Below are 16,088 nucleotides of genomic sequence, written 5' to 3'. Positions count from 1 at the left end.
GCGAGTGTGAAATTGGATGAAAGAGGTCGACTGCAAAACTACCGCAGCACTTTAAAGAAAAACAGATTAGAGGAGGAGGAGATGAAAGAAAGGAAGGAGAAAGAGACATCACATGAAGGATTGCGGCAGATCAGCAGAGAGTGTGACGACAGAAGAGAGAGAGAGAGAGAGAGAGATGGTATCATTAATGCTGGAGAGACCTAAGCGTTACAGATGAAGAGATGGAGGAGAGGTGAAAGAGAAATGAAAACACACACACACACACATGAATATGCATCAGTAAATAGTGGTTGGAGTCATTCAGAGATGCATTACTCACGCTGTGGGATGTGCTTCCGTCTGAGGTAGTGCCGATTAAATTGATCACTATGAAAGTTTCCCACTGACAGATTCCCACAGGGCTTTTAGACGCTCTCTCACTCTGCTGTTATGTAAATTCTCAAAAGATTCTCTGAATCCTGTTGCAGAGAGACAGAGGTGATGATGATAGTAGCCCAGCAGATATACGGCCCTTTGATTTTTTTGTGATGCGAGATATTTGGAATTGCGGAATTAAGTCATTAAAGGTAGAGTAGGCAATTACAGGCTAGCAATAGCAAGCTAGCTTTTAAAGTATGAGATCCCACACTCCCTTCAAAGCCACTCCTTCAAAACACATGAACACGCACAGCAGAATCTGTACGAAAGACAGCGTTAAATTACCTCATGTTTCAAAGCCCATAACATTACAATAATAATGAATGTAAATGACTTACAGAACTCTGACTTGTACCACCTGATTGCTGCAGATTCATTTTGCCGTTGATAGTATTGACATATTTTAATATATAATTGCATAAATCTGAGTCTGAGGGTATGAACAGCTCCAGGTAGAACATCAAGGGTTGCCTTCTCGTAATTATAGTTACAAAATAGCTTGATCGCAGCATAAGCTTGTTGTTTTGGTTCTGGGGGAACTGTAAAAGGTGGCAGCTGTTTGTTTGTGGCACTCAGTGACTGTCTGTCTACATCTCTGCATAGTCTTACAGAATGCTTTGATGACATGTGATGTCTGCGCAAGTAGGTGCGCGGGGTATGGAAATACATATGTTGACTGTCGGACCAAATGCAATGATTCAACAAATATCTTTTGGTCTTGAGACTTCCACAGAAGAACCACTTCTATTATTGATTTCTATCACGATGTTTCAACGCAGTATAACAAAAAGTGTTTTTAAAACAAATTGCTTACCCTACTTTTAAAGCGTAACTAGTGTCTGCTAGTGTCTGTGAATATTTAACCAGTAAAGACTGCTGTTTAAATATAAAGTCTGCATTATGCGTGTTGAGAGAGGATATATTTAATTTGACACGATCAAAAACAGTTCAATTTGTTGTACTGTTTTGTTTATGGATGTCAATCATTTAGCCAATCATTTCCAAATCATTTTATTTATCTCTACTTTGACAAGAAAAAAATAAATTAGATCAGTTTAATTTCTCTAGTTCCTCATCTTAAATTAAATGGAAAATCTCACATGCATCCTAGAATTTCAGAAGTGCTCTTTATGTCCCAATCTGTGTTCAGATTGGTCTACTTAAAAAATAGAAATTTCTACAACTATCAAGTTCTATGACTAAATGGTCTGAGCTGCTACCTGCATTTCATTTTACAGCTCTACATTCTTACTGTATCTCAACCATTGACTAATTTTCATCTGTTTTTATGCATTTAAAAAAAATGAATGCAAGAGCAACTACAAAGAAATAAAAATTCCCTTTGAGTATTCCTCACAGCCTTGTCGAATTAGATATGACAGTTTTTTTCTGAAATATCAATGGAGGTACCTGGTTCCTCTCAGATTGTGAATGAAAGTTTGGAAAAAAATGAAATTTCTATCATCATTAACTAATTGTCACAGTGTGTGGCTGATATGAAGTGAACAACAAAGGAAATTTTGTTGATCCTGGAACAACATTCTGGTCTGAAAATTTAGTCTTAACCCTATTCCTACCCCTAAACCTAACCCTAGCCATAATTATCCCAAAAATCAAAGGGAAATGATAGATGAATAACCCTGATGTAGAAGCACCAATTCATGATTTTAAGCCTAAACTTGACATAATCTGTAAACTTGTCCCTCAAATCTGATTGGTTGATTTGAACATTGTTCCAGGATCAACAAAAATGTTGACCCAGGAACATGTTGAACTTGCGTCCTCGCACTGTAGAAAGTCTAACCGTGGAGGGATGGTGGGTGCCCTGGGGTCGTGGTAGGAGATGGGTAGGTGACCAGGGCAGGCTAGGGATCCTGCAGGGGGGTGTCTGGCAGTGGAGGTGACCAGGGAGGAGCCGGCTGTTCAGGGAGCCAGGGTGGATCGACCTCTGTGGGGGGGACGTATAGCCCACCCAAACCCCCAGAAATCATCTGTCAGTGGGGTCAGAAATAAATTTAATTCATATTAGTGGGCGGGGCAACCTGTCACACACATGAGATTGACCAATGGCAAACCACAAGCTAAATCAACAATCTAAACATCCAGTCAATTCGCCATGGAAAAAATCAAGTCCCACCCTAATTTTTTTATTCTTCAAGAAGCCGTTTCACTCGAATATACATCACAATAGGGAAGAAAGACTATTGCAACAACTCTAATGATTTTTTAGATATTTGTAATTGAAAACAAGACAATACTAAGTACAAAAATCCTTTTTTTGCTGTATGACTTTCTTCTGCAGAACAAAAAAAACTTCATTTTTGGGTGAACATTTCCTTTAAGAGTTCAGGCTCCTCTGAGTCTCCGTGTTGATGCTGCTCTGCTGTAAATGTGTTCTGGGCCACGATGGCTTCTGTGGTACCTGGTGTCACTTCCGGAGGGAATGCAGGTGCTGTAGCACTGATGGGATTTGCTTGATGATGCGTATCCTCCGGTTCTCAGTGGGGATGGAAGAGGTTACCCCTCCCTCAGCCCTTTCTCTCACTCTCACTCTCCCTCTATCTTACTGTTTCCATCCCTCTTTATCCCGCGTACCCTGCTGTGATGTCTAAAAGGTGTTACTAAGACGATTAGTTGCCAGCATTTGTGGAAGGAGGCTGACTTCTGTGTTACTTTGAAGAGTTGAAAGCTTTCAAATCTTTCTCAAACATCCTTCAATAGTTTTTTCTAAAAAATCTCTTGATAGTTCGTATGTGGTCACTAAACATCCGTTTCTTTGCACTTCGTTGTGAAATTTACAAGCTATTTCTGAGTGAAAATTGTTTCTTCACCAATTTTTTTCAGTGATATGTTCCTTATAAATAGTTTCTTTACAAAACTATTATTTATTTAAAATATCTGCATTTTATTAATTTATTTATGCTTAGATGAGTTAAACAATTAAGTAAATCATAATGTAAAATTGAACATTTTTCAAATAAAAACATTTACTTAAATACACTTTTAAAACACTAACTAAACATTTTTTGATGACTTTATTATTATTTGGAATGTGGAAAATAGTCATAATAAAGAATAAGTAGCTGTGCCTAAACATTTGATCTTTTAAGTATTTCCTTTCTCCTTCTTTCTTTCTGTCTCATAAGATGTTCACAGTGAGTCCTTACTCTGATCCCATGATGGTGAAGCTCCACAGCGGGATGTCCCGTCACGTTGAGGACCCAGAGATGCTGTGGGTTATGGGACCAGTGCTGGCCGTCGTCCTCATCATCATCATTGTCATTGCCATCCTGCTCTTCAAGAGGTACGGAAGCCACCTGCTTTTTTATACAGAAGTACAATTACTTTACTGGTGCATTTCCAAGAAAAATGCAATCAGTCATCCTGCACTGAGATCAGAAGCGTATTTTTCACATTCTGCTTAAGTGACCATATTTTCTTTTTCGCCATGCTTAGCAAACACAGTGAGTTTACTGTACTTCCTCCTGTCAGGTATAAATAGCCGGTCTCTCAAAGAAACGTTGCTGACTCACTGTAAGAGTAGAAAATCGAAAAGTCAAGAAATCTTATTTCAGTATGACAGTCAGCAATTTAAGTGTGTCTTAGGACACTCTTTTTCTTGATACTTTCACAGAACTTTAATGATTAAATAATAGTCATTTATTTTTTGAACTAGACTGCAGAAATGATATTTTCCCTCACACAATAGAAAAAGTCATGATAGCACACCTACCAAAATCTGATCTTACCAAGTTACAGATAAAAACGTACCCCTCTTCTCAATTATAGCCAAATTCAGTCAGTCTTATTGAACAATGTAAGAGAATCAAATGCCCAGGGTTCAAGTTAGATGTCTATTCAGTGAAAAGAAAACTCATTTTGCAAATGTCAGCTAGAATCGGAGCTCATTAGTAGCAATGGCATTTCCACATTTCTGACAAATTCACCCTACACACGCCGTCTGTGCAGGTTTTCTTCCTGTGACATTTTCTCTTTTTTCCCTTCTGCTTTTCCATCTCTTTCTGTGGGATGCAGCAAACAGGAGAGGTGGGTATCGAGCGGTTCTCTTTGATCCAATAATAAACTCTAGTTTGTGTTTGGTGTTTAATGAGAGGCAATCTGAGAGTTTAATTTAGCTCAGATTAGTGCTGATGTTCTCCTAACAGATACTAACACAGGAAATATATTGCATATTTACACATCCACATGATCGCGGTGTGTACGTACGCTCATGTTTGATGTCATTTCCTGGCTGCACAGGAAGCGCTCCTCTCCCTCTGCTAAAGATGAGCACTCAGCTGGAGTTAAAGATCACTTACTGGCCCATTCCTCTGACCCTGTGGAAATGAGGAGGCTCAACTACCAGACACAAGGTACGTCACCACACTCATTATGAGAGATTTTACATGGACTTCTGTTGCTTTAATACTGAGCAAATGAGTTATAAACAGCTCATCACATTTACAAACACAAAAATGTGTGTTCTAAGGCATAGTGACTTTTCCTGCCAACTGTGTAGTCATTCTTGAAAACAAAGCTCATGAGATACTTTACGTGACTCACAAATTAATCCAATACACTTAAAAAATATCCCGTTAAATTTGCAGGAAAAAACAGCAGATGTGATTGCCAGAAATTCATAGTAAAACATCAGTGACAATGTTTCCAGTATTACAGGATGGCATATTGGTGCCTGCATTTTTACAACTTACAACTGTACATTTTTTTAAGTGATATGAAAAATGAAAAAAAGAAAATGCAAACATAAAAACTAATTCAAAATATTTTAAACAATTATAATAGAATTTCAATGATACTAAAACAACACTAGACTGTAGACAGGATCATTCACAACATAAGGGTAACACACATAACGCTAAAATAATGACGTTCAGACATTCAGTAAATAATAGAAAATGAAACACGAAACACCTTAATGTGCATTACTGATAACAAAAATAAATGAAACAAAAGTATTTAAATAAATAATAATCATATGTCATGCAGGGTCTTCTGGGAATGTCTTTTTACTGTAATTTATAACAAAAATTTATGTTTTTACTTGCAAACCCATAATTTTTACAATATTTTACTGTCAAATTACATAAGTTAAAGGCACAATATTTAAGATTTTTGGATTACAATATCAAAAAACCACTAGAACAGTGTTATATATTTTGTTGACTTGTGTACTTATATTATTCCAAATGTTTCCAAGAATGTTTAAATCCAGAGAAATAAGCAATTTTAACCAGGACACGCACCATGTCCATGCGTCACCTATCATTGACATCATACCTGCGTTACCCTCGATTTCCGGTTTTGTTTTGTAGAAGCCATGGAAACACCAAAAATATGTGTTTTTTTAGACAGATGAGCAACTGTTTGGATACATTCATTGACAGAAAACTAATCATTGTTATATAGCTCAACACAGTAAGTCTTATTGTTTAAATCTCATTTTCTTGATTTCCAGAGTAGCATTATAATAACTTTAAACACACAAATGTATCTAATATGATAAAACATTGCTTCGTTACCGCACATACTCATGACCGGAAGAAGCGGAAGCGCTCGTCTGCGACACTTTTAAAAGCTCTGTTGTGTCACATGTTGTGCTTATCTCTCATTAGCTTCATTGTCCCAGCGGCCTCGTTCCATTCCAACAGATTTCAGCCACACCCTGCTTTATACTACAGTAATGCTAATTAATCTGTAATACATTAGCTCATCCATGAATATGATTTCTGTCCGAGCCCTGTCAGATTTTTTTCCATCGGCTGTAGACGTGAAGACAACACCACCCATGATTCCGTGAAATCAAGGCATCTTCAAGCTACGCCTTTGTTTTGAATAGGCGACCTCTAGAGGTGTAAATTTACATAGTTTTCTTTTAATACTATTTTTTACCATAGTGGTTTAGGTAACTGGCAGTTTAGAGTCTTTTTCTGTAAAAATTACTTTTTTTACAGTGTAGAGTTTCTTGTCAGCCGAGTTCTAAGCTAACATTCTCCATAAAGCATTAGGCAATACAGCACCCACAAAAATAATAAAATAATATTAAATGATTTTTTAATGAGATTGAAGTACTTCATGCATACTTTTCTGTGCTGACTGTACTATCATGGAAATTTCGTCTATCATCTTATACGCTGAAATCCTTTAAGGATGCATGCAGTAATGCCTCAGAACCAGGTTGGAAAGCAGCATCATTTCACTATCCACCTTTTGGAACGGCACTTCTGTGATGCCTTAAAATGCTCTCTAGAACAGAGGTAAAGTTTCTTTTCAAAACAAATCAGTTTGGGGTTGTTTGGATGTAGACCTCAGAAAGAGAGACAGAAATGCTCCCTGGATTTATGAATGTGAAGTTCAGCTGGAGCTTCGGTGTGAAGACAAAACATTATTCACAGAGCCGCACTGTCAGATGAAGGACACACACTGAGGAGCAGAACCTGCCAGCTAATCTCAAACACACACACACACACACAGTGGCATCAGATCATATTCCTCTATTCTGAGCTTTGAACTTGATGGAAAAATTAAGCAGGATGATTCCCAGGAGAAAATCTTTCTCACTTCTTCCCATCCATATTTTGCACTTCTTCCTCTGTCTCTTTCTGTTTTTTTTTTTTTTCTTCTCCCTCTCAGGGGAAATTTCCGAATGCTCAGACATTTTGCTGACTTCAATAAGAATCTGCTTTTGCTTCAGTTGCAAAGTGACTCATGTTCTTATGTCAGATTGTTGTGCTGCAAGCGCACGCTCGACTGATGCATGATCTTTCTCATGGCGAAACTGGGAGAAATATTCATGTCAACTTCCCTGCCATAAAAATTGATTTTCCTTGCTTGCGAATCTTAAAATGAGGAACCGGGCAACTAGTGTTGTTGTGAAAGTTCAGCATTTATGTTTAAAAAAGCTTTAGGACACTTTGAAAATGTAAAAATGGCTTACCTCACAGATAAAGAGTGTTTGTTGTGTTGCTACATGTTTGACGTTTCAGGCAAACTGTTTGAAAAGATATCCTTGACGGGCAAACTATATTCCAGCACCTCGCACATACTTTGGAAGGTGCTGTAAGAGTGAATAATGTGATACACAAGGTGCCATTTAAACATCCTGTTGTGTTGACATGCTGAAATCCAAACAGTTCTTGACTTCTGAACTGAGAGTTTTAATGCGAACTAAAGGAAAACAGTTCCTTTCAGACATGAGGTTGCAGAGATTGTATTCATTATTTGGAAGGTTGATGTGGCCCAGAGAAGATGAGCTGCTCCTGTAATAGTCCAAAGGGCCTCAGTGTCTCTATAGGATGACATAAAATCAACATTTACCTTATTTACATTACCGTTCAAGAGATAGTAAGGGTTCATAAGGTTTTTTTAAATAAAATTAATACTTTAATTCAGCAAAGATGCATTAAATTGATCAAAAGTGACAGTAAAGACATTTAAATGTTACAAAATATTTCTATTTCAAATGCTGTTTTTTTAAACTTTCTATTCATCAAAGAATCCTAAAAAAAAAAAAAAAAAAAATTCCACAAAAATATGAAGCAGCACAACTGCAGCAAATCAGCATATTAGAATGATTTCTGAAGGATCATGTGAAACTGAAGTATTGATGCTGAAATACAGGCTTAAATTACATAGAGATATAGATATATCCACATAGAAAACAGTTATTTTAAAGGGTTAGTTCACATCTTTGTTCATCTTTGGAACACAAATTAAGATCTGAGAAGTTTCTGTCCCTCCATAGAGATCCAACGCAACTACCACTTTCAAGGTCCAGAAAGGTAGGAATGACATCATTAAAGTATTCCATGTGACTCCCGTGGTTGAACCTCAATTTTTCTGAAGAAACGCAAGTGCTTTGTTTGCACAAAAAAAACAGTTTACCACTTTACTTAAAATATTGATCTGCAACGAGCATTCATGAGAGCATCATGACGCATGAATTTTGTGTTCATGTAAGAGCTGACATTGTTGCATGAACACGCTTTGGATAATATTATTTTGTAAATAAAGTGGTAAATTATTATTATTATTTTTTATTTATTTATTTTTTTGCACAAAGGACTCATGTTGCTTCATAAAATTGAGTTTAAGCCACTGGAGTTACATGTAGTACTTTAATAATGTCTTTCCTACCTTTCTGGACATTGGAGTGTTAGTTGTGATGAATCTCTATGGAGGGACAGAAACCTCTCAGACTTCATCAAAAAGATCTTAATTGGTGTTCTGAAGATGTACATAGGGTCTTATGAATGTGGAATGACACAAGGGGGAGTAATAAATTACAGAGTTTCCATTTTTGGGTGAACTAACCCTTTAAATTATAATAATATTTCACATTATTACTGTTTTTGCTGTATTTTTGATCAAGTATATGCAACATTGGTGAGCAACTTCTTTCAATAACATTACAAAAATTTTACCGACCCCAAACTTTTGAATGGTGGTCTAGAAATGTCTTATGTATGATTTACATTTTCAATTACACTACTTTTTTGCTAATATAACCAAATTGAATGGAAGGGAAAAAATAATATTAAGCAGTAATTTCTCAGCCAGCTTCTTATAATCCAATCAAAATGCCCCTCCCTATATTACTTACACTAAATATTCAGTTTCACTCAGAAATTTGTCATATAAATTTGTTGGGGAAGCCATTTCATGTCTTTTGCTCATCATTGCAGTCTCTCTTGCTCTTTCTGTACATCCTCTGTCTCCTTTCCTCTTTCTCTCCTCTCTTCCTCTCACTTCTGTCAGTGACATATTTCACAGTCCCTCCTCATCTTCTTTCTGCAGGTTCCAGTGCCTTCAGCTGCCCCAGCACTTCAAGTTAGTTTTGCTCTTTCGTTCCTGTGTGAACTTTCACTTCCTTCATTTTAAATGCTCCTCCCACCTGTCCATCGAATCCAAAGCCACGCCCCTTCCACCACTCTGGCTGCTCTCAGATAAAGCGTCCCCATCTCTCACGTCCTCTCCACAGGCCGTCCGTCTCAAACACGGGAAAACAGTCAGTGTTTTTTAATGTGTGCTCAGGTTGTAGTCCTTCTGTGTAAAAAGCAGATGTCATTTACATGCCATTTTGATTGTACAGGACAGCTTACGCCACCTTGCTATTGACCCAGATGCAGTTCATGTCAGCCAATGAGCATGTCCGTTCACTGCTTACATCACTGCCGCTAACCTAAGCACATAGCATGGTGCTAGAAGCTTTGTGCTTTCTCCTTTGCCTTCTATTTCTCTCATGCTTTGGGTTGTTTCCATGTGCGCCCGTTTTCTCATCTTCCAAAAGCCTAAAAACTGTATGAACCTAAGTGTGATTGTTTCCCACAGTTCAGCCAAGCAAAACAAAACAAGCCAATAGAAATCTATGCTATTAGTTCATCCTTTCTTTTTCCCTGTAGGAATGCGGGAACACCCTCCAGTTTCTGTCTGTGCTTTGGCTGACCACATTGAGCGGCTGAAAGCCAACGACAGCCTACGCTTCTCACAGGAATATGAGGTAACTCGTCCCAAGTCACGTCAGATGAGATATGCTGAGGAGAATTGTCCTCCCTCTCTACCTTCTGTTAAAGCCACCAAGGGATAATTGCTTGATGTCCTACAAACATCAGAAATTAACATAAAATTGTCTGCTAAGATAAATCAGTACAATGAGAGGAGGAGAACGCATTCATTATGGATTACTTTTGCAGCTGGAAAACACTTGATCTGATCTACATCTGCATGTGTGGAACAATTAAATTGTAGGACAGGACACTGAAGTACATTTAGATGCAGGTTCCTCACTAACACCTTTGATTCCAACTAACTGTGAGGACGTGATGATTGTGGTCGATTTATTATGTCTGTACATTTGAAGCAGATCAGTCTCAGAGCTGTTCAGTGTTTCCTAAGTGAAGCTTAAAAAACAGTTCTGCAGAAGCATACGCATTTAATCGTGCCAATCATATCACTAACCATTCCAAAGTTATTTTTTTTAAATAATCAAATACTTTTATTCAGCGAGGATTCATTAAATTGATCAAATAGTAAAGACTGTTACATCATCAGTAATGATGCTGAAAATTCAGCTTTGATCACAGGAATAAATTACATTTTAAAATATATTCAAATAGAAAACACTTATTTTAAATTGTAATAATATTTCACAATATTACTGTGAATATTACTCAAACTTCTCTATATATTCAGTCATCCCTCCACCAATTTAACTTTAATATTATTTCTATAAGTAATTTATTAAGTCTGAGAAGGGAAACTTGAGTCCCTCCATCGCATGGCCAGACATGTGATCTTTGGGCTCACTTTGGAGAAAAACTAAAGGTGTTGGAAATAACCATATTTCCAACACCTTCGGGCAGCTATTTCAGGCATCCAAGACCAAGTCCTATCTATTTGGATGTGGAAATCCTAAAATCTCAAAAACTGCTCGCCATGCTTACATTTAAATAAATTTCAAATCAGCAAAAAAAACTGACATTAACCATTAACCGTCCCATAATTTCACTATAATGATAATGATAAAGATATAGTTCTACACATCATTCTAAATGTAAAAGAATAGCAGAGTCCACACCACAAATATAATGATAACACAGAGAAATTATATCATTGTAATCACTTTCAGAATGATTTTTTTTTTCCTTCTGATGAACGATAAAAACATTGGTAGCCAATCAGAATCCATCTCGCTTTAAAGAGCTCAAGCATGTAAAGCGGCAGATGACAAAACTGCAGCATGTGCCTATAATAAACAGAACAATATTGTGCGCTGGTGTGGATGCTAATATAGTTATCGTTATGCTTTTTTAATCATTGTTCTTGGTGTGAAGTGTAAACAGACCTTTATGCTCCAATAATGCACACCTCAGGACACTGTCTGTTTTGATAGCAACCAGAGCTTTTTTTTAGTTGACTGATGCACCCCAACTCTCAGAAGTTGGGGAAAGCCAGCCAATAAGATTGAAACTGTTGAATTTGAGTCAGATCTTAGTGTCTTTTCTTGTAGAATGGATCATAGAGCCAGCAAACGACCTGTGGGCGGTCTGTCTGATGCTGTGACTACTCCATCACAGACAAACAGCTAAAATGTTCACTTTACACTTTACAATCTCCGAAAGATTATGAACATGAACATCTCATGTTCAGCAAGTACTGCTGCATTACTCAAATGTGCTGAAATGACATTATGAACTTGTGCATCTACAGAACACTAAAACTTACACGTGTACAAACACACCAGCCCTCACACACAAACACACACACACGGTCACATCAGCATCTCAGGACGTACCCAGATCGCCAGAGCTTGAAATTAAAGCTGGGAAACGACTCTATTAGGAGTGTAGTGAGTGTGAGAGTCACCTGCTTTATTAGATGGCTAATCCTGCAGAGTGTGCATGTGTGTGTGTGTTTAGGGGAAGAGGCAGGACTATGCTGCCTGCTTGAGTTGTTATTGTATGGTGAGCGGCACTTCTGAGTACTTAAACAATCAAGACCTTAATATAGACATCAAATGCTCAGGGAGCAACAGTGATCTAATCAAACGCCAAATGACTCACATTAAACTCCAATACAAAAGAAGCTGACGGGATAAACAGATAAAGACTGGCTTATGGGAAGGGAAGTGTGTGGCTGTAGGTAAGTAAAAAAAGTGATAGATCAGTGCGAGCCCGCCATCTGTGGCAATGTCCTCACCGAGTTCAAAATGCATTTTATTTGATATACACTACTGTTTAAAATTTAGTTTTTTTTTTGTTTTTTTTTTTAAGAATTGAATATGTTTATTCTGCAAGTACACATTTAATTTACCAAAAATGACAGTTAAGACATTAATAATGTTATTAAAAAAAATTGTATTTCAAATAATAATGCTATTTGCTAATAATGCTTTCATTCAATTAATCACAGTTTCAGCAAAAATACTATCAATCTATCTATCTATATATATATATATATACATATATACTGTATATATATACTGCTGTTTTTATCCTTGTTTTATAATGGAGAGCATCCACAGAACAGGGCAGAGGTAACACACAAAGATATCACTGTCTCCCATCATACATATACCTTCGTTGAAGCCTGCATGTGATGTGTCAGTGTGAAACAGGAGACTTCACTGAACAGACTTTTGAATAAGACGTGTTCCTTCTCCAGGTTGCTATATGATATGAATAGCCACTCATACAGTAGATAGAGACGAGACAGAAGACTTCACTACGCAGTATGACAGAAAGACTATTAAATGCTATTAAAATTACCCAGAGGAACAATGTTTTGCACAGATGCTGCTTTTGAATTACTCAGGAGACCTGATATACAGTAGTACTGATTTTTCTGATATAAATATAAGTTTATGCTGTGCAGTCTAGAGAGATGTCTAGAGAGCACACAAACAGAGACAGAGCTAGTCACACACTCTTCTATTTAGATGTGATTGTGTTGCATTGTGCAGCATTTTGGCCTTCAGTGTGGACAGGCAAATTGCTCATTGGTTAGTGCTTGAAGTGGAAAAAAGTGCAGATACTCCCGATGCTCGGCCTAAAACATGTCGGAAGTGCCAGTACGCAAGGAAAACTGGTGGTACTGCATACCGGCTCACTTCGAGCACTGTCAGGTTAGCACACAATGTTAAGGTGGTGTGAAATCATCACTACCCATCAACAAACACACAGCCATAAACACAAACAAATGCATAAAACATATTGTGCTGTTACAGAGTAAGCTGCAAATAATGTCCACAACATGATAGTTCTTCATAATCTATCTGTAGACAGAATATCAGTCTCTGTTTTCTCTTCATTTCATATACAATAAAATGTCACATTGCCCTTAGAATGAATTCAATGCACAATGAGATGTGTGTAGCTTCCTTAAGAGCATTTTGATGTCATGAACACTATCGTTCAAAAGTTTGGACTTTTTTTTATTCAGCAAGAATTCAACAAGAATTAAACTGATCGAAAGTGACAGTAAATACCTTTGTAGTGTTACAAAAGATTTCCATTTCAAATAAATGCTGTTCTTTTGAACTTTTTATTCATCAAAGAATCCTGAGAAAGTAAAAATGTATCATGGTTTCCACAAAAATATGAAGCAGCAAAACTGTTTTCAATATTGATTATAATCAGAAATGTTTCTTGAGCAGCAAATCAGTATTAGAATGATTTCTAAATAATCATGTGAAGCTGAAGACTGTGATGATGCTGAAAATTCAGCTTTGATAACAGGAATACATTACATTTTAATATATATTTACATAGAAAACAGTTATTTTTACTATAAAAATGCAGCCTTGATGAGTAAAAGAGACTTCTTTCAAAAAAGGGTAAAAAAATAAAAATAAAATGGTAACACTTTACAATAATTTTTAATTTGTGAACATTATGAACTAACAATGAAAGATGCTTCTAAAGCATTTATTAATCTTAGTTCATTTCAATTTCAACATTTACTAATACATGATTAAATTAATATTATTTAATGGACCTGAGGTAACATGAGCTAACAATTAACTAAATACTTTAACAATGTACTCTAACGATGAACTTTGATGTATTACCTATTATGAGTTAATGCATTATTATTCTAAAGTGCTGTACACTGTTAAGTTGAATAAGTTGGATTTACTTAAAAAATTTGAGGAAAATTGCCTGAGGAAATTGCCCTAAAAAAATTGAGTAATGTTAACTTAATAATTCGAGTTAATTTAACTTAAAATGTTTTGGAATATTAATTACTTTGTAGTTATTACACCTAGTATGTTTAAGTTCAATGTACTAAGCAAGTTAACTTGCCACCAATCAAAATTCATCCATGCCTCCCATCATGCATTGCTGCATGAATAAATTATGAGCTGAATTGTCTTAGTAATTTTCTTTATTCTCACTATTTAAATTTTGTTGTTATCTGTGACTTTTTAGTAGCTTGTTTTCTAATGTTCAGAGTTGATCTGTTTATCAGAATATGTTGCTTGTCACCGTTGTTGAGATTCATACACTGATTCTTGATGTCTGTGTTTGCCTAATATATATATATATATATATATATATATATATATATATTTTTTTTTTTTTTTTTTGATAAGGACAACTTTAGAAAAAAAATTGTATTGTAAAAGTTGATCTTCCGCTGTAGAATCAATCAATAATGTCAATAATGTAAATCTAAATGTAGCTCTAAATGGGTTCAGTGATTCAGATCAAAAAATGATTATGTGAAAACATAACCAACACCACCTGATCATCTTTTAACTTTGCTTGTCTGGTTGGTTTTAATGCAGTTAAAACTGCCCAAACAAAATCTAATATTAAAAAGTCAAGGGTCAAGAGCTCAACCAAAACAAACCCTGACCTCGATGATGGTAACTTAAAAATTGTGATTTTCTCCTTTGGTGAAAAACTATGAAAAGGTAAATGTTTGGAAAAAATGTCTGTAGAACAGACAAAACAAATGTTCCAACTGCTCATCAACAGCTCCTTGAATTCACACACACCACGACAAAATGGAGTCATTACCTGCCGCAAACCAGTGTGTAGTAGGTGTGGTCAGGAGAAAAACTTCATAATTTAAGTGCATTTAACTTACATTTATTAACACATTCAAATACACCCACAAATTAGTAGAATATACTTATATTTTATAAGTAATGCAACCAAACTTAAATATTTTAAGTATATTGTAATTATATTTTTAAGTAAATATAAAATCCGGGCTAAGAGTGTAAAAAAAATCGTATCGACCCCAAATTTTTGAACGTAAGTATATGCTTCATATGGTTGATATGTTTTGTTTATAATAACTGAAGTGCTGGTTCTTCTGCTAGAAATCAACCACCTCAGAGCAGCAGTAATGTGATGCAGAGAGACTAGAGAACAGACGTCTAAACCTCACCCGAATGACCCTGTATCTCATCACTATGGTAACAACAGGGTAGGATTAGGCAGGGCTCTAAAGTGCCGGGGCCATTCCGGCTGCCGTGATCACGCAGGAAACAATATGCAGGTCAAGGTGGAGATTTGCAGAGTTGTGGTGCATCTGCTAGATTTTGCACTACAGGTGAAAATAGAAATTCAGTTGTCAGAGTCATCATGAAATCAGAATTGACCCTGGTTATGAATGATTCAGTGGTGCTCATTATTCCATGCCTTTGTAAACTTTCATCAAAATGCAATGAAACTTGTTCCAACCTCTCTTGTTTTAGCTGATGTCACCAAACCCTCTTATTTTTAAAACTCTTCCCTCTAGTGACCTGTCATGTAAAATTGTTTTACTGTTTCCCTATATCTTTTCTCACTGAATATCCTGAATAAGTTATGTTACCACAAAATAGGTTTTCATGAATCAACATGTCATTGTTTGGATTAACCAATGGCACAAGTTTAGGGGAGGGGGGGTATTTTTCTTCATTTATTCTCTCAATGCTGATGGTGTAGATTTCTAACTAACCTTGTTCATGTTTTGTTCTTCTGTCCTGCAGTCTATTGACCCTGGCCAGCAGTTCACCTGGGAGAACTCCAACCTAGAGGTCAACAAGCCCAAGAACCGCTATGCAAACGTCATCGCTTACGATCACTCTAGAGTCGTGCTGACTCCCGTTGATGGTAAATCGAAACACGCTTATTTTATACTATTGGTCAAAAGTTTGG

General features: G+C 36.4%; 1 protein-coding gene across 6 annotated transcripts in view; it reads left to right on the top strand.

Moving 5' to 3' along the window:
* The window catches only part of ptprfa (protein tyrosine phosphatase receptor type Fa), a 274,429-nt gene that overhangs the window by 239,764 nt on the left and 18,577 nt on the right, over positions 1-16,088 (top strand). For 4 of the 6 annotated variants that reach the window (XM_067374744.1, XM_067374746.1, XM_067374743.1 and 1 more), the window contains 5 exons: positions 3,564-3,721; positions 4,678-4,790; positions 9,232-9,264; positions 9,837-9,934; positions 15,920-16,043. In XM_067374744.1, the coding sequence (XP_067230845.1) occupies positions 3,564-3,721; positions 4,678-4,790; positions 9,232-9,264; positions 9,837-9,934; positions 15,920-16,043 (526 nt within the window). The remainder of the gene's footprint in view (positions 1-3,563; positions 3,722-4,677; positions 4,791-9,231; positions 9,265-9,836; positions 9,935-15,919; positions 16,044-16,088) is intronic. The other 2 variants (XM_067374747.1, XM_067374745.1) reach the window with 1 other exon arrangement.

The sequence above is a fragment of the Chanodichthys erythropterus genome, chromosome 21 (genome assembly GCF_024489055.1).
Source record: "Chanodichthys erythropterus isolate Z2021 chromosome 21, ASM2448905v1, whole genome shotgun sequence".
NCBI classification, from domain to species: Eukaryota; Metazoa; Chordata; class Actinopteri; order Cypriniformes; family Xenocyprididae; genus Chanodichthys; species Chanodichthys erythropterus.
Note: the sequence above shows the minus strand (reverse complement) of the source record. Positions and strands in the feature narration are given on the sequence as shown.